Raw genomic sequence first — 18,977 nt, 5'->3', positions numbered from 1 at the left:
CGACACTAAATATTGGACTTTAGAAATCACACTGGATTCTCGTTGCTGTACAAGAACTGGTATCTTTACACAGTTTATACCCCAAATTAAAAACTTAAAAAAAAAATATTAATTCTATATGAAGATGACATGATGTTTGTTAGCAGGAGATGCCACATGGTAACCATTGTGTGCAGCAAACATTTTATCAGCTGACAAGCAGTCAAACAAAAACATGACTAGACGAGGAAGTGCAACTTTAAAATGCTTCCCCGTATTGTTTAAGTTCCCCATTCTTGCATATCTCATTCCTATGAGGTCAAGTAATCAATCGTTATGGCAAGTCTGACCTTTGTGTAAATAAAAATGTTTAACCCAACTTTTATCATATCGCTCATATTCATATTTGTGTTTGTGACACTGTTTCACTGCACAATTATTATGGTCAAAAGAATTCACAATAACAATATTATTGTGATATCTATAGAAATTTGGAAAAAAAATATCAGTCGAATTCATCCTTAGGGCTGTCACTAACGACTAACAACTAATCTACCAACTATTATCTTTGTCTTTTGTGTGTTTTCTCTCTTTTTTTGCAAATGAATTTGACTCAAATACCAGTGTAGGGAGGCAGATATAGTCTGTAAACATAACTGCACAGAGAACAATTGAACATCATAACCTTCATGAAGGTTGGATTTACTGCAAAGAATTCTACTTGCCACAGATGGACTCCAGTCAAGGAGGATGCACCTGACCACAGGAGAGTCTGAATATTACTGTAAAAAATGCAAAATATTTTTTAAAACTAGAGATGCCCTGATTGATCAGCCGTCGATTATTATCGGACGATTTTCATGAAAAATACTATCACCTGAAAATCGATCACCTGAGGTTCATACTTTGGTGCCTGCGGCTGAGAGAACCACTGTGTGATGTGTAGTGTAGTTCCGCCTCCCACCTTGTTCAATACACGACAGGCCACCAAAACAAAACAACATGTCAGCTGTGTGCAACTTAAAGTGTATGAGACTGATATAACGTACGCCATCTGCAATGCATGGCAAAAATGATCGGTATTGGCCATGATTATCTGATCTAACTCAGATGATCCGTTTCAGCAGCATCCCTACGAAAAACATGTTTTCACCAAATCTACAACTAGGGTTGTCACCAGAACCAAAACTTCGGCACCAATTCGGTACCACGTGGCAAAAAACGGGACGTTTTTTCACGGTACATGTGACGAGATTGATGGTCACCCTCTTAGGAAGTAACAGAAGATTGACGTCCTATTGAGGGAGGCAGATGTATGAGTGCTCGTCACACCCGCTCGCGCATCAGGTCTCATTGCTCACAAGCAGGATGTCATTAGCTATATGAGCAACTTATCTCATGGTGCAAAAGTGTCTTACTTCAAAAGTGACAGTAATCTACCAGAAACATGTGTAAAGAATATTAACACTGATTATTGCATCACTGGCAACATTTGAGTGACTCCGAACACATTTAAGTACAGTTTCTCCGGCACATGCTCGGCCTCTGCCCGAGGGAGGATGAGGAGCGTCCACGACCAAGCTGGAGTCTAGCCGCAATAACAAATGGAAGAGCGACAGCACCTTGGCCCGTCGAAAGAAATATATATATATTTATTTTATATATATATATTTTGTATGGAAATATTTTGCTTTCGAAGCGGATGGTGAGGGGTTGATTTTAGACCTGCAAAAGCCCGTTTGTAAAAGGTGCCTTCACACTTTCCAAACCAGAAGTTGAAACGCTGTGCAATAAAAAGTTGACTGTTTATATTTTAGCACAGTACTGTTTATTTTAAATTCTTGAAGGCTACATGCCACTGTTCTTGGTTTTTAGTTTTTCTTATTCGTATCGAGTGAAAGAGAAAGTACATGGAATTTATTGTGTTTTTTTAAATTTTTTATCGTGATATCGAAATAGATATCGAGAATCGTGGAATTTCACTGGTATTTGTATCGACTACTAAATTTCTGTTATCGTGACATCCCTATCTACAACACAATAAAAGTGTGTAAAAGCACATAGGTTTCCAAAAGATTGCTACCAGTGACCTGGCCAAAGATGCTATGAGAGGTGATTTCAGGTGGTTACAGAAGAACCACCTCCTCTTTGTAAAGCTGAACAACAAAGGTGACCCTGTGCAACACATTGCAAACAGCACACAGTGGAACGAAGCAGGAGAGTGACGGACACTTGAATATGGCAGTTCCAACACATCCAACCCTTGAGGCTGTAGTGGATTATTACAAACACATTGGGGGAGTTTACCTTTCCGATGGCCTTATTTACTGTTGCTCTGTGCTTGGAAAGAACATGACGTGGTATAAAACCCTTTATCATTTCTCTGACGTAAATGTCAGGCCCTATATCCTGGGCATAGAGAAACTCCACTCTTTCATTACAATTCAAGGAAGTTCTGCTGAAACCATTTCCTACCTCTAGTTGCATGCCTGCCTTTCTGGTGTATCAAGACATAACATAAAAAAATGTCTCCAAAATAAAACAATCAACCCAAAGCCAGCTGAAACTTGACTTACTTGGGTGGCAAGCTGAGGGGAGAGCGTGGTTTCAGTTTGTCCTCGTCTTTCTTCTCCCTGGCGTCTCGAGGCGGACGCATCCTCGGCCGCTCCTTCTCATCCCGCTTCATCCGGTCCCTCTCCCACTCTTCTTTCCGTCGCATTCGCTCCTTCTCGCGTTCCCGCTCTCTTTCCCTCTCCCTCTCCCTCTGCCGGCGCTCCCTCTCACGGTGATCTCGCTCCCTTTCTCTGTCCCGATGCCGCTCCTGAGGGTCACGGTCGCGTTCGCGCTCCTGTCGAGATGGACGTGCACAGTTATCTGACTGAAAACGTGCTATTTAATGGCACTCACACAGAAAACCAACTGCCATTACTCTGCATTGTGAATAAATCTCATTAAAAGACCAAAACCAACAATTTGTTTGACCATCTCACAATACTTTTTGGCTTCCATGCCCTGTCTGCTGCACTCATTCATTCTACTGATGTCTCCAACTCACAAATATATAGTTTCATTTCTAAAAGAAAGACTCACAGACTAATTTAATTTAGTTAAAACAACTGAGGACTATTTTTTGCTACATTTGGTGCTGCAGTGATTATTTCTGGATGAGGGTGAGGATGAGGTATCTGGGAATTAGGATAAACATCAGCCAGTGCAACCTGGCTCAATGATGTGTTTTTAATAGTCTCTGCACATCAATAGAGTTCTGGCACAGAGGAAGAAGATCAGGATTGTTATTATGGTGTTATCTGTGTTGGTTTGGGTTCATGGAAGTTAATGGAGAATATCACCAAAGGTATTATTTCAGTTGCTCTTTGATCTACGTGGACGCTGCCTATGTTGAAGCTTTCTTGAGAAATTAAACTTACATGTTAATAACAAGAAAAATATGAGACTGGTCTTGTGGCGTTGAGCCATCCACTGCGCTTCCACTTTAACCCAAAGACACTTTTGCATTGTTTTGGGTTTTTTTTCTTTTCATAGTTTTTAGGCATTTATGTGCCTTTATTTGATAGGACAGTGAAGATGAAGTCAAGAGTTGTGAAGTCAAGAGTGAAGACAGGAAAGGTGAGCACAGAGAACAGGGGAATGACATGCAGCAGTCCAGCCAGCCAGGGGTCGAACCGGGGACTCATGGTATGCGTCCTAACCACTCGAATATTTGGTTGACCCGATCACTTCTCACTTCGAGCAGCGTATGGAAGGTACTCACACTGTAGTGGTAAGGAAGAGGAGCTTCTGTGTACTGCACTCTGAAGTTTTCATACTGGCCACCTCGCCAAAGGGCCTCCATTTCATAGTCATAGTATGGATCGTTATATGGGTCACTGCAAAGGGAAACACATTTGAGAAATTGAACGATACCCAACAAAGGTTACTACACACATTTGTGCAAAGTAGCATTTTTAAAAATTTGCATAAGACATGAGATTTTCCAGAATGAGAAAAAAAAACATTTCAAATTTTGGCACACACGTTACTTATCCAATTACACCCGCTTATCAAAACATGCATTTTTGATGTTTTACATAAACCAAGCATTATAACTCTGGTGTGTCTGCATGTATCGAGGCCTCGATATGATTTCAGTTCTAATAAGTTACAAAAAACTGACGTGAATTGTTTTTCTTAAGGCCGTCTAAGTTAAGCCAAAACACACTGGTGCCGCAGACAACGTGCAGACACCGACTCAAATTCATGTGTAGACTTTGTTGTTTTTGTAATGAGTCATATTCCTTGGAAAAGAAAAGTGTCTTTTCAATGTGTCATGGGGCGTTGCGAGCCTCGACGCCAACACTGCCATCAGTATAGGGGCTTTATATAGAAAAAGTGGCTGTTTTGACATGTTCGGCTGTTGTGTGTTTTGGTCTTTGGACAACACTTACCCATAGATTGGATCTCTGAAGTCCATTTCACTGAAAAAAGAAAAACATATTGCTATTAATGATAATATGATAATGACAATGATAATTAATACAGAAACTGGATTGACAAACTGCATCTTTCAGGCTCACTGAAAGCTGTGACCCAGGTGGTTGAAAAGCGTGACAGGGTAGGTCACCTAGGGTCAAATCTTGGGAGGACTATTACTATTATGTTATATTATATCACTATTATTAATTAATTAATAATCTCGGTACAATACATGTATTTGACATGTGTTGGACTTAATCTGTAGTGTGTCATCTCGCCAAACTTCACTTCAATTGTGAAGAGTCTGATGTGATTGTTTGACTAAGAAAAGTTATATTTTGATTTACTTTAAGAAACAGAGAGAAAAGGCTTTGCACACAGCTTGTACTTCAGAGCTGGAGGTACTGACAACCCCAATGTTTGTTGCTACACACATTATTAATAAAAGATCCCAGATTATATTGTTGTCGGTTGAACTTGACGTGGTCGGTCTTGTTTTAATTTACGTCATGAAACCTCTGACTAAGGATGGTGACTGTGAGAGAGACAGAAAAAGAAAAAAAGAGAATCACATTTTAGCCCCTGCAGTGGTAATGGCAGGGAAAATGGTTTCATTAAAGATTGGACACAGATGTAATTACTCCTGCAAGATTCTGGAGCAGTTCTATATGCTTTGCATCTATGATATGATTGGTTTCAGCTGAGGAATCAGTATGAGCAAGTCGTACTCTCTAATGATGCGGTAGCTGCGTTCTCTGAAAAAGTCGTTCTCTTTGTCAAATTCTCTCTCATCCTCTCCAATGGTCACGTTGAAGCGCTTCTCCTCAAAGTCCGGCTCCTGCTCCTTACGGATGGTGGCCTTCTTCAGCACCTATGGGGCACAGAACAACCTGCAGTAGGCAACTTCTCCCTGGTGGCTCCAAATAACAGCAAAAAGGAACTATACCTGTACAAGCCAATGCAGCTGAACAGCTCCACACACTACATCCTCCAAAATGATCACAGTTTAATCAATATGTCTGTAAATCAATTTCAATAAAAACTGAACCTTCATGACACATGATTTATTGCAGTGCTCTTTGTTAAAACTGCATTCGTTTTAGCTAAATGTATCTAATAAACTATCAACTGAGTTGTATTTTATTGTGACAGTTGCAGCTTTGGACAAACAGGTGAAAAACTGCTTGTTGGCATCACTAAAAGAAAGCTTTTTTCCACAGAAAATATTCTGCGATAAGAAAGATCAAAACACATTTGCCTCATAACATGTGCTTTAAAAATACTTATCAATTACAAAGATAAAATTTTACAAACTGTAGAACTAGTAAACTAGGGGTGCAATAAAAAGCTCTTCTGTTCGATCCACAGCGTCATTAAACAAACAGCCCTACGTGACAGTTAGTTTACACACACAACCAAATGGAACTGCTGTTTCCATGAGAGGCAGTGGATGCACTTACCTCTTTGGCATGCCTCAGACCTCTCTCCCAGGCACTCTCCACAGGAGGCTCCACTGGAGGAGGAGGGGGAGGGAGCTCCTCCACTGCAGGCGCAGCCTAAAACAGTAGCAAATTAATTTGTTGGTTTGTCTACATTAGCAAACATGCTCACACAGAGAGGCCCAGTCACATAGATCCAGTTCCTGAGCATTTGAACTCTAATCCATTTTTTTATCTTTACGATTTATGAGTATTTACGTACTACAGCAGTGTAACAGAAATCTGTGCACAATCTCTTCAAAAACATACAGATGAAATACACCGTTTTTATGCAGAGTGGTGGGAGAGACACGTACCCAGGGATTATTGGGTATGAGTGGATGTGGTCCTCCAGGAGGCCCTCCATTAGGTGAGAAGAGGTCTGGTTTACTGATGAGGGAATAGTTACCTTTGTCATTGACTCCGGGGTGGATGAACCTACAGTTCATACCCCAAGTACAATTTCCTGGATAAGAAACAGCAAACAGTATGTTACCCAGAGTGAGAAGAAAAACATTTTGGTACTTTCTTGGATTGAGAGTGAAATGAGAGGAAGACGACTTAATATGTTGCTTAAGAACATTGCAAAAGCCAACTTTGACTCTAAACATAGTTTCTGTTATGGATGATACAATATGGTCTTTTGGGACATGAGATATCCTAAATCATCAATCAATATGTTAAGTGCCTTGTTTATTACTGAGGACATGCTTTACTGAAGGCAGCAGGAAAAATAAACTGGATCAATGTTAAGTATGACGACTCCCCCTGCTGTAGAACAACCTGCATAACAAGTGTTAACAGCTCGTTCCCTGACACATCACTTTACAGTAGTCTTTGTGTTTTTGTATCAAAACTTAACAAAGGTCAAAGTCTGTTATCTTTACGTTTATCTTTCATGAGCTCGCCTCAGAAACAGAATCTATCTGCCTGTGGTGGCTTCATCCTCTTCTGTTAATGTACAAATACAAATTCTAAAACTGATTTCCTAAAACATGTCAGAGATAAAAACCACAATAGAGAATTTTGTTTATTAAGATATTACATTCAGATCAGAACAGATCCAAGTTTATGACAAAAAAGACTATTGTATGAACAGACAACAGTCAGTCTCTAGTACAGCAACAATTGTAAAAGCTTTTATTCCAATGGTTCCCCACTTTAATGGAAGAAACATAGTTTTAATATCAAATGTTTTACACATGGATCCCTTAAGCACAGTTTTTTCCGATTTCTGACCCAGATGTGCACTAAGCAGGATATTTTACTGTTTAACTGCTCGTCAGTGCTCTCTGGTGGACAAACTATGCAATGACTAATCTTTTCCTAAATGACCTGAGACATACCTTTACCAATGTGGCACAGTAATTAGTGCCACGGGTGCTCAGCTCCGAGGCATCTATTAATATTCCTCAGACTTATTGTTATTCTTCCGACAAATTTTGGTGCGTAACTCGTCCCGCAGCTTTGAGAAAACCCCGGTAATATCAAAACGTGCGTCTTGATCCCGAAAGAGGTGCTATGACTTTTGGTGTTAAAATTCCAATTTTTCCCAAAGTTATTCCCAAAATACTGGGAATAAATAATGCATTAGGAATGCATTGGAATTTTTTTTTTTTTTAAAAAACCCACAAAATTTAACCTTTTTTCTACAAAATTTCACCTTTTTTCTGAGTCACCTAGCTCTCTCATACCTGCACGTAGAAATGTGATTCAAACTATAAAACGGAGGAAAACTTCTGCTCTCTCCAAAACACAACTGTTTTTACATAACATGTAAACTTTTCAAACTATGAGCACTCAAAGGAGGAGTGCAAATCACTTTTTCTTCAAAGTTAGAGTGACAGCGTCAGTTGGCTAGAGTGCGTGAAGCAGTAAAAAATAACCTTTATTTTTATTTTTAACTCGAGCTCACGGCCAAACTGTAAAAAGGAGACAAATAATTCTTTCTCAAAATGTAGACATAGTTGTTGGGATTCATAAAATGTAACTTTGACAGGCAGGGTCTGCACAAAATTAAACGGGGGTGCCGAGTCCGGCAGCAATACCTGTCTCACTCTCATTGACACCTAATGTAATCATCTTTTTTTTTTCAAAAGAATCTCACTCTGTCTTTGCACTGAGCTTACTCACTCATTTTAAGGAATATCTGAATAAAATAGAGACTGTAAGAAACTTCTGTCTTCAGTGTTTTCGGTTTTTGAGAAGAAGTAACGGTTTTCTCATAATTTGCAATTGTTTGAAGCTATGTAGAAGCCAAATTCTGGGCAGATTTTCACATTGCCATGGCAACGGCAGCTCCTGACCTGACCTCTGACAGCCAAGGGCTGTGTGATGTCATCGCTACAGTGACACAGAAGATTTTTTACCCTAACCCTATCCCGGCAGTAGCCCCCGTGGCACTCAAAATTTCCCTGGAATTTTCTAGTCTTAATATATGATCAGATCCGAAACACAATCAATTTTACCTAATAACACACTAAATTTTGTATTGCTCTGGTTGTAGGTTGGAAAAAGTATGTGAACTCTTCGGCTAGTGACATCATCAAAATCTAATTGGAGTAAGGAGTTATCAAACATGGCGTTACATTTTGATTTTGATATTCACAAGGAGCATCTGCTGATCTGAACCAAACCTTACCAAAAATATCTCAGAAGATTTAGGATCAAGAACTTTGATACTATTGATCTGCATAAAGCTGAAAGGGTTACAAAGTGATTTCAAAGACTTAATATATTCATCAGTGCACGGTTATACAAGAGGTTAATAAATTGAGATGATCTAGTTCTGAGGCTACTCTCTCTAGAAGTGGGCGTCCATGGCAGGACACCACGGAGGAACCCACACTGCACGCCTTAAGTTTGCCAAAGAGCACCATGACATTCTACAGTGCTGCTGGAAAAACCTTTGTGGAGTCATGAAACTAAGGCAGATTTTTTTTGGGAAGAACATGCAGCACTATGTATGATGTAAATAGGACACTGCATACAGCCATGGGAATACCACCCCAAAGGTGAAGTACAGTGGAGGGATGGGGCCTGGAGAGCTCAACGTCATTAAGGGGGGAATGAATTCCAAAGTTTATCAAGGTCTCTTACACGATAATGTCAGGGTGTCTGTTCACCTGCTGTAGCATCAAAGTAAATCTACTGTAGAATGACTTCAAACAGTAAATCCACCTTTTGGAGTGGCCCAGTCAGAGCACAGACTTTATAATCTGACAGATAATAACCTCAATAGATGCTCACATCAGACATCCTGAGAACATCTGAGTTGAAGCAGCTCTGTGCAGGTCTGATCAGCAGCTACTGAAGAGCTGGTTTGAGGTTATTGCTGCCAAAGAAGATTCAACCAAGGGTCCATTTACTTTTTCCACCAGCACTGTGAATGTTTTAATGGTTGTGTTCAATAAAGACATGGAATTTTAATTAGAATTCTTTGTGTTGTATTAGCTTGAGCACATTGATTATCCATCCTTGTGATTTACGTGAAGATCAGATCACATTTTTGACTCATTGATGCAGAAAACCAGATAATTCCATAGGGTTCTTTTTCTTACAGCTACCAGTACAGGTGCATCTCAATAAATTAAAATATCATGGAAAAGTTAATTTATTTCAGTAATTCAATTCAAAAAGTGAAACTCATATATTATATAGATTCATTACACACAGAGTGAAATATTTCAAGTGTTTATTTCTTTTAATTTTGATGATTATGGCTTACAGCTAATGAAAACCCCAAAATTGAGTACCTCAGAAAATTAAAATATTGTGAAAAAGTTCAAAATTGTAGACTCACAGTGTCACAGTCTAATCAGCTAATTAACTCAAAACACCTGCAAAGGTTTCCTGAGCCTTTAAATGGTCTCTCAGTCTGGTTCAGTAGACTACACAATCATGGGGAAGACTGCTGACTTAACAGTTGTCCAGGAGACAGTCATTGACACACTCCACTAGGAGGGTAAGCCACAAAAAGTCATTGCTAAAGAAGCTGGCTGTTCACAGAGTGCTGTATCCAAGCATATTCACAGAAAGTTGAGTGGAAGAAAAAAGTGTGGTAGAAAAAGGTGCACAAGCAACAGGGATAACCGCAGCCTTGAGGATTGTGAAGCAAAGGCCATTCAAGAATTTGGGGTGTCTGGAGGAAGAATGGAGTGGGACAGAATCCAAGTTGCTTGAAGTCCAGTGTGAAGTTTCCAGTCAGTGATGGTTTGGGGAGCCATGTCATCTGCTGGTGTTGGTCCACTGTGTTTTATCAAGTCCAAAGTCAACGCAGCCGTCTACCAGGGAATCTTTAGAGCACTTCATGTTTCCTTTTGCTGACAAGCTTTATGGAGGTGCTGATTTCATTTTCCAGCAGGACTTGGCACCTGTCCACACTGCCAGAAGTACCAATACCTGGTTTAATGACCATGGTATCACTATGCTTGATTAGCCAGCAAACTCGCCTGACCTGAACCCCATAGAGAATCTATGAGGTATTGTCAAGAGGAAGATGAGAGACATCAGACTCAACAATGCAGACGAGCTGAAGGCCGCTATCAAAGAAACCTGGGCTTCCATAAGACCTCAGCAGTGCCACAGGCTGATCGCCTCCATGCCACGCCGCATTGATGCAGTAATTCATGCAAAAGGAGCCTCGACCAAGTATTGAGTGCCTATACATGAACATACTTTTCAGTAGGCCAACATTTCTGTATCAAAAATCCTTTTTTTATTGGTCTTATGTAATATTCAACAATTCTGAGATACTGAATATTGGGTTTTCATTAGCTGTAAGCCATAATCATCAAAATTAAAAGAAATAAAGGCTTGAAATATTTCACTCTGATGAATGAATGAATCTATATAATATATGAGTTTCACTTTTTGAATTGAATTACTGAAATAAATGAACTTTTCCATGATATTCAAATTTTTTGAGATGCACCTGTATACCTGTCATATTATTTAAGCAGCTAATAATATCAGCCATGATGTTATATCGGTCTAGTTCTGGAGTAGGACCTGATCTCTTCCACTTACCTTTGATGAAGAACCTGCAAATGGGACGTGGTCTGATCTTCCTGTCTGAGGGATCTTTGACCTCCCCCTCCTCCAGGTCATCATCCTGCCCACACAAGGAAAATCACGTCACTCTAAAGCATCTTACTGAAAAATAAGACAAATCGTAGGTGTCCTACCTAGTAATCATGTGAAAGATTAAACATTTGAAGAGCACCTTATTTGTATTTCACACACACACATTTTCCATAACTATATTTACTACTTGATTGCGGGGATTTCCCAGGGGATCAAGGTGAGCCATAGAACTGATGAATATGTAATTTAAAGAGTATAAGCTAAATAGTGCAATGAAGAATGGGTTTATACTGATTATTATAACAGCTCCTTGCCTCAAATTTACTGAAGGAAAATCTGCTTATTTAATCGCACTATTTATCACCCAGTGAAAACATGTTTTAATTTAGGCATAAACATAAAAATTACTTTTAAATCAACTTGGTTTGTGCCTGCTTCAGTGAATCAATGGGTGAGTCTATTTGTGTCTCAAAGCTGAGGATTAAAACACAGCTACAGAACGCTGTCCTAACCATTATATTGTTATTAAAGCGTTATTAAAAGAGTTCCTGCACTGACTGCTATCAATGATATCAAATGATTGATATCACTGACCCTAAACATCAACAGCAAAAACAGGCAGTCAGCCGCATTTGAATATTAAGAGGTGTTAGCCACTGGCCACACTGCATTCAGTGTGTTTTTTGCAAAATGTAGAGGACAGCAGGATGACCAGGAAGCAAGGTGTGGGATGATGGTTGAATCCAGAGTAGGGTTGGGTAGGATTTGTCGATGATCGATAATTGATCGTTCAGAATTTTGTTGATCACGTGGAATCTGATCGATCTAACGTGTGTATCAACGAGGTTGTGTTGAAGCAATGCAATGAATTTCACTACGTGGCAGCAACCAGCCGGGGCGCAATTTAATTTAAATGAGGAAAAAGAGGCTTTCTTTAGTATTTTCTACCACAGGCATTTTTTAATAAACATTTTTTTTAGTAATGAATCAATAATTGATCGTTAAGTTTCCCAATGATCGAATAAGGAAATGTCTTCAATTGCCCATCCCTAATCCAGAGTGTGAAAAAATTGGAGGTAACCAAAGATGATGGAGTTGACAACAACCATTTCCATAAGTCACTGGTTTGTATTTATCTTGGTTTCTAACGGTCTGAGGCAAAACCAACAGTTCTGTTATAAATATGCTACGGACACAGTGGCCCTTCTGGTGTAGTGGCCCTACACCAGAAGACACTTGAAATGAGTTTCAGAAATGTTTTTTGACAAACCAAGGACAGTTGTAACATCCTACTTAAAGTAAGTTGTGGCAGTTACTCTAGGCCTGATTCAATCTCTATTTCTTTTTCATGCTTGGGGTCAGTTCAGTTCTAATTCATTCTTTCCTGCAAAATGCAGGGTTGAAATATCAGATCTAGTTCTAGTACATCAGGTGAAAGACAGAATTATAAAGGACCTATTGTCACCATTATTCCTCTTCAAAAAATACACATTATCCCCTACAGCTATGGCCTGTCAGTATCAGGTATTTCAACCAAGTATAAGAAGAATATTAGATCAAACAGACATGAGTCCAAGTCCACACAGTAACTCACCATCTGCTACTGATGATATCTGCAGACAGCTGGCTAGTTAGCTACCCAGAAGATAGACTGTTTAGACACCTCTCAACAGTCCAACTCTTCTAACGATCAATGATCCCTCATCAACAAACACAGACCATGAGCTCAGATCAATACGCAGTGTTCTGTCAGTCTGTCCCTCTTGGAAACGTCATCATCAATTTCATTATGAGATAGTCAGCTTGCCAACTGCAGTCAAAACAGTCCTGTAACCTGCAGCAGTTACACATATAGTGTAACTACTCACATCACAGTTAGCAGGACTGTTTTAACTCAAGATAGTTATTAATCAACATTACTTTTTGACAGAAAAGTTACTTTTATGTGTGCACTGTAATAACTTAATTTTCACAATTGAGACATTTTACACAGACAAAAATTTTAATTTTAATCTATTGAATTATTTTCGATAGATCAACCAGCCCAAGGTTAGTTGTTCTATTTTAATAATTGTTGTTTAATTGTGCTTTAAGCAAACTTTCATTTGTCGTGAAAATTTTTTGAAAATCCATTTGATGAAAGCAACACTTAATCAGTCAATCAGACATGTTATACAGCCACTGGTTATAGTGTCTAATGCAGGGTGACTTAGGAGGAAAGCAGATGACTTTTCACTTTCAGCAGTTAATGTTCTTGTTAATCAAAGACATGAATGGCGCAGATTTATAAGTTATTATCTGTATGTCAATTTAAGACAACCTTAACAGCTGTGACAACCTTATCAATGGTTGTTGCCATTTTTCTGTCACTATCTTTCATGAATATAGACATTTTCCTGGCTCTGGTGACTCGTCATGAGCTGTAATCCATCCTACAAAGCTCAGATTGGTTGGTTGGTTTTTCTAACCAAGGGAACAATGGTCAATGACAACAAACCAGAACTGCTCACAAAAACCAACTAAACAGAAAACAAAGACTACCCAACTCAAATGACCACACATTACAACTGTGCAATGCAGAAGAGTGTCTTTGAATCTGCAACACATCAAACCTTGAAGCACATGGAGAACAGCAACAGAAGGTTTAACTCCTGTTAACAGATGCAGATGGTAAGGTCAGACTGAATCCATCATGTCTTGTGTCAACAGTTCAGGGTGATGGTGTAATGATGTGGGAAATATATTCATGGCACACATTAGGCCCCTGAGTATGATTTATATGGCACAGCCAAAACCCGACCACTGCTACTGACCAAGTGTGTTCTTTATTGACACAACCTACACATCTTCTAATTTCCAGCATGATAATCCACCATGTCACAAAGTGCCCACTACCTCAAGCTGGTTCCACAAACATGCCAATGAGCACAGTTTAATCCTATCGCCTTCCCAGTCACCAGATCTCAGTCAAGTACAACACCTCTGAGATGTGGTGGACTAGGATCATGAAGCAATTGCATGATGCTGTCATGCCAACATGGACCAGAATCTGTAAGGAATGTACCAACCACCAAGACTTCAAGCTGATCCGGAAACAAAAGGAGGTATTAGAAAGGTGTATCTAATACAATGACCACAGGGTGTATGATTTTCTACAAAACTTTACCCTTTGGTTCATTAAACAAAATAAGCCAAAGTTACAGTGGCAAGAAAAAGTAAGTGAGCCCTTCTAAATCAACAGTATTGATGCATAAAATCGTTTTAAAATATGGTCAGATGTTGGCGCTTAAGCACATTGTATTTGTCTATACTTGTGACTTTGATGAGGACCAGATAAGATTTTATGACCAGTTGACGCAAAAAAGAAACAGGTCATCCCAAGGGGTTCACATACTTTTTCTTGCCACTTTAAAAAAAAAAAGTGTCTAAACACAAGGAACTGTCTGACAGTTTTTCCTAATAAAAACAGTCAAAAATCTGAAAAATCTTAACATAAAACAGGATAGCATAAAAACAGGTAAACAAGATCATAAATCTGAATGGATAGTCAATGCAACGCATTTCGGATGGTATTAAGTAGAAGTATTAAGGTTCAATATACTGCTTGAGTGCACTGCATACATAAATCAAATATCATAGCAACAAGTCAATCCCTGATTTTGATCCCAGTGTATCAAAATTCTGGACTTGCTGTGTACCTCATATCGGCCAAAATTATAATCACAGAAATTTGGAAATATTGTCCAGCAGGAGTTTACCAATTAAGTTTTTGGCCCTGATCCGAGTCCTATAATAAGTGGTCACTGCTGATACGGAGTCCAATCTGATACTTAGATTAACACTGCAAAAGAAGATATGCATCCGACACGTTGAAATAATAAATGTAGCCTACTTACTTTGTCACATCTCATTTTTCACAAGCCTCATCCAAATAACAAAAGTCTAGGTCAAAAAATATTATTACAAAAATAGTAATTCATAAGGTCAAAATTTGATATGATATAAACGGAAGGTTGACTGGGAGATTATGAATCCTGAAATTGACATAATCAGCTTGATTACTCTGTTTGGTTTAGGGGAAATATAGAAACACCTGAACAGTGTTACACTGTGCAGTGTCTTCCCTGACAAATGATCTCTGGCTGCACACAAACTAGACAACAGCCAAGTCATCAAGTTATTCATGGAATTTAGCAAACATGACCTGCTGCCAGCAACATTTGTTTCAACCTGTGAAAATGGCAGTGAACGCTGCTACCTGAATATTTTAGACACTGCTCTTTGCTAATGAGAAACAGCGATTCAAAGCTCAGCAAATCATTAAGTTCTTTTGCCAACCTGGATGTCATAATTCAGAGTCACTCACACTAGTGTGCTCAAATATTTTTTTCACATTCACACACTCTAATTTTCACTTGCATTTAAGGATGAAATTCACTGTAAGCTGCAGGAGAGCAGTGCTTCAACATTTGCTGGCTGAGATGATCAAAACACAATCAACCCCGATACAGACCCCTACACTCTGCTTGGGACATCTCTATTGTCCAGCCATAATTAAAGTCTACATGTAACTTCCACACTTCTGATTATGCAAGGCATTTTTCTATTCACCTGCACCCAGCCAATCACCTCACACTGATTAACATGTAACAATGATCACTTACATCAATCTCTCCTTCATCAATCTCTCCATCATCCTCATCCTTCTTCTTGTCTCTGAAGGAATCTCTGCCCATCCTCTCGGGCCCTTTGGAATCGTCTGTTCTCTTAGATTCATTGTTTCTGGGAGATGGAGGGAGGATTGGTTTCTTCTCCTTCTTCTTAATGCTCTTGTCCTCACTCTCCTCTTCTTCTGCATCTTCTTCATCTTCATCTTCCTCATGTGGAGGGATGCTGGGCTCCTCTGGGACCTCCTCATCATAATCCAGTTCATGCTCATCCAGCTCCCGGGAAACGGATGCAGAGTCGTCCTTCATCTCCTTCACGGCAGCTCTTCTTCTCTCTGCTTCCTCAACTCTTATCCTTTCATCCTCCTCTTCCTCCTCTGCCTTGCTTTTGTCCTCCTCATCATCCACCTCAACTGGATCAGGCTCTGCTGAGGCACCCTTTCTGTAGCCACTGACACTGTATCCTTGCTCCCTATCTTTTCCATTGTCTTCATCAGTGAAGCTCTTGACCTGTTCTGGCTCTGAGTCTGGAGATTGTGGGGTGTCAATGACTCTATCCTCTTCCTCTTCTTCTTCCTTCTCCTCCACCCCATCCAACTGGCCCCCCTGCGGACCATCTTCATCCCCCTCCATCAGCATAATGGTCTCATCCTCCTGCCCGATCCCTCCAGGCTCCTCATCAGAGATAAAGTCAGGGACCACCTCATCCTCTCCTTCTATCTCCTCCTCTAAGTTCAAAGTTCTTCCTCGGCTCATCATCACCTCTTCCTCTTCGTCCTCATCCACCAACCCTCCATTTTCCTCTTCACGGATGATCTCACTGCCTGAAATGACCCTGTCCTCCTCTTCATCAGAAGAATCCAGCAGCTCACAGTCAGTCAGACCCTTCTCCTCCTCCTCGGGAGACTGAGGGGACTGGGTAGGGCTTTCAGGAGAATCCATTAGAGAATATTCTGGTGTAAACAGAAAAACAGGAGTCCGTCTAAAAATTGAATTGAAAATCTTTCAATTTAACATCTCTACATATCAGCCAGGTTATATACCAGGAAGAATAGGATTTCAGAATATTAACTGACCATTCAAGAAGTCTCTAATCAAAGGCACAATATAAGTCAAGAAAATATCCTAATAAAACTTTGTTTCCAACTGCAAACAACCATATCCCAGTTTATCTGGATGGATAATTATAAAGGGAGATAACAAACTAACTACCCTTTAGTGACAGTGTTCAGTATTCAAGAATGTTTACTCACACTTAACTATATATGGAAGACCTTCAAATGGAACTTAATATTGACACACAATATAGCACAATATACATTGGGCTTATTAATACAGAAACTGAATCACAACGAACTCTAAATACTTGAACTTAGCCTGAGCAAAGAATAACTGGTTAGCTTGCTAAAAACCTGGCTAGGTGGAGAAAATGATTGCTTTGTTAAATTTTAATGACACTTTATATCAGAATAACACTCATCAGTGTGTTTATAATTTATAACTGACAGCAGCGTCTGTTTTATTAGCTTCCGGTGCAGCTAATTCAAAAACCTTAGCTTACGCCAAGCTAGCTACCGACTGCCAGCGGTATGAGCTAAAAACCTCATGAACTGCAAATGTGTCTTAAGGATTTTGTGGTATACCTACTTGTATGTACACAACTAGAGTATTACATAAGTTCAGCTGCAGCGTAACATCACCGGTAATACTCCTAATGGCTGGGTCGCGCTAGTTGGCAACAAGGCCCATAACTAAGCAACGCGACGAGATCTCTCTAACCGACGAGCACATACCTCACTTATCGGCAAATCTTTCTTAACGAATAGAAACAAATAAACTGGTTAGATGAAGGGCATAACTAGCCGGAAACTGGCGCTTTAGCAATTAGCGGGCAGTGTAGCACACTAGCCTGTCTCTCAATTAACAATGCAGCCTTCCCTGAAGCTAAGCTAAAAGCGGAGCTACACTCTGCTAGCTCGTGAATACCACACATTTCATTCACCTTGCCGACGCGGAGCTGTTTAAACACGGCGCTGCTTCGTTAAGAACCCCCTCTCCTGCTGATATTATTTTTACAGTCTACAATAGATATTAAACATTTAATTGAGTCGCTGTTCTAGAGAAAATAAAACACCCTGCACGGCACAGCGAGAGCGGCCATTACCTCTACGTCATCAACATACGACAATCTGAGGGGAGGAGGCGGGGTGGCAAGGAGAACTAGTTCGGACTGTTTGCATGGTTCAGATCAGTTCAGACTCCTGCACTTCGTTGTTCGAACTTGACTAGTTGAACTCAGAAGTCCAGATTCTGGGGACAGGGGGACTATTTACAATTGGACCGGCACTGGTGATTTCTATTCAACAAAATTGTACCTGAATGGACTGTGAAAAAAAACCTAGGTCCACAAACTGACTTAAAAATGAATTGACAGTGATCAGACTAAAAAATACACCTCATATCCAGTCTGTAATGTAGACTATATTAAAAATCTAATGAAATGTAACAACATGCCCACTCTCTCTCTCTCTCTCTCTCTCTCTCTCTCCCTCTCCCTCTCTCTCTCTCTCTATATATATTGACATATATATTTATATTCCCAAACTGTCAGGGCATCATCTTATGGAGCGTCCTAAAGGATACCAAAGTGAATGTGACAGGCCATGATTTTCACAGCATCTAAGATGCCAATTTACAGATTAATTTATGATAATGTATTCTTTCTGATCCCACCTGGTTTCCAAGTGTGTCGCAGGTGCATCAGGCAAGTCTGGCCATGAAATACCAAAGTGCGATCGACAAGTCTGTGCTGCAAAGGCCTGCTGCTAGGTGCATTTGCGGGTTCACGAAAATAGGGCCAAGACTCTCTGCTGGTACACATCCTTGTTCTTCTATAAACAACCAATTTCAGTTTCCCTAAAATAAAGTATTTCCTAAAGACTACCTTAATGACAAACCAAATATCCACAAACATGAACAACTTTTCAGTCAGTGACCTGTCTTGACAGAGACCCTTTTGTAGCACAGGGTATGATAATTACATGAATTACTTCGGGATGTACCATAGGTTTGAGTGTTGAGTTGAGTTGTTTCTCATTCTGAACACTCTTGTCCTTGGTTATAACATCTAACTGTAGGCTACTGATGACTTATGCAAATCACTCATTCAGGGTAATGTGCAACAGTCCTCCAACCTAAACAACCATATAGGCCATTTGTCTCCACCCATGATGTGACCCATAGGGCTGTTTCCTAAATTAGCTCCCCTACAATGTGCATGATGAGACAATGCTGT

The 18,977-nt window shown here is 39.8% G+C and overlaps 1 protein-coding gene across 1 annotated transcript in view; it reads right to left on the bottom strand.

Annotated features, from left to right (window-relative positions):
- zc3h18 (zinc finger CCCH-type containing 18) overlaps window positions 1–17,847 on the bottom strand; it is a 49,993-nt gene extending 32,146 nt beyond the window's left edge. Inside the window, exons 1-9 of the mRNA XM_056387100.1 lie at window positions 17,685–17,847; window positions 15,680–16,635; window positions 10,959–11,043; window positions 6,248–6,396; window positions 5,913–6,008; window positions 5,181–5,323; window positions 4,425–4,454; window positions 3,752–3,866; window positions 2,556–2,827 (exon numbers count right to left, since the gene is read on the bottom strand). Coding sequence (XP_056243075.1) covers window positions 2,556–2,827; window positions 3,752–3,866; window positions 4,425–4,454; window positions 5,181–5,323; window positions 5,913–6,008; window positions 6,248–6,396; window positions 10,959–11,043; window positions 15,680–16,624 — 1,835 coding nt within the window. The 5' untranslated portion in view covers window positions 16,625–16,635; window positions 17,685–17,847. The remainder of the gene's footprint in view (window positions 1–2,555; window positions 2,828–3,751; window positions 3,867–4,424; window positions 4,455–5,180; window positions 5,324–5,912; window positions 6,009–6,247; window positions 6,397–10,958; window positions 11,044–15,679; window positions 16,636–17,684) is intronic.
- Window positions 17,848–18,977: the final 1,130 nt, after the last annotated feature.

This window comes from Seriola aureovittata, chromosome 10 (genome assembly GCF_021018895.1).
Source record: "Seriola aureovittata isolate HTS-2021-v1 ecotype China chromosome 10, ASM2101889v1, whole genome shotgun sequence".
NCBI lineage: Eukaryota > Metazoa > Chordata > Actinopteri > Carangiformes > Carangidae > Seriola > Seriola aureovittata.
The sequence above is the reverse complement of the archived record's forward strand: the minus strand, read 5'-3'. Positions and strand labels throughout refer to the sequence as shown.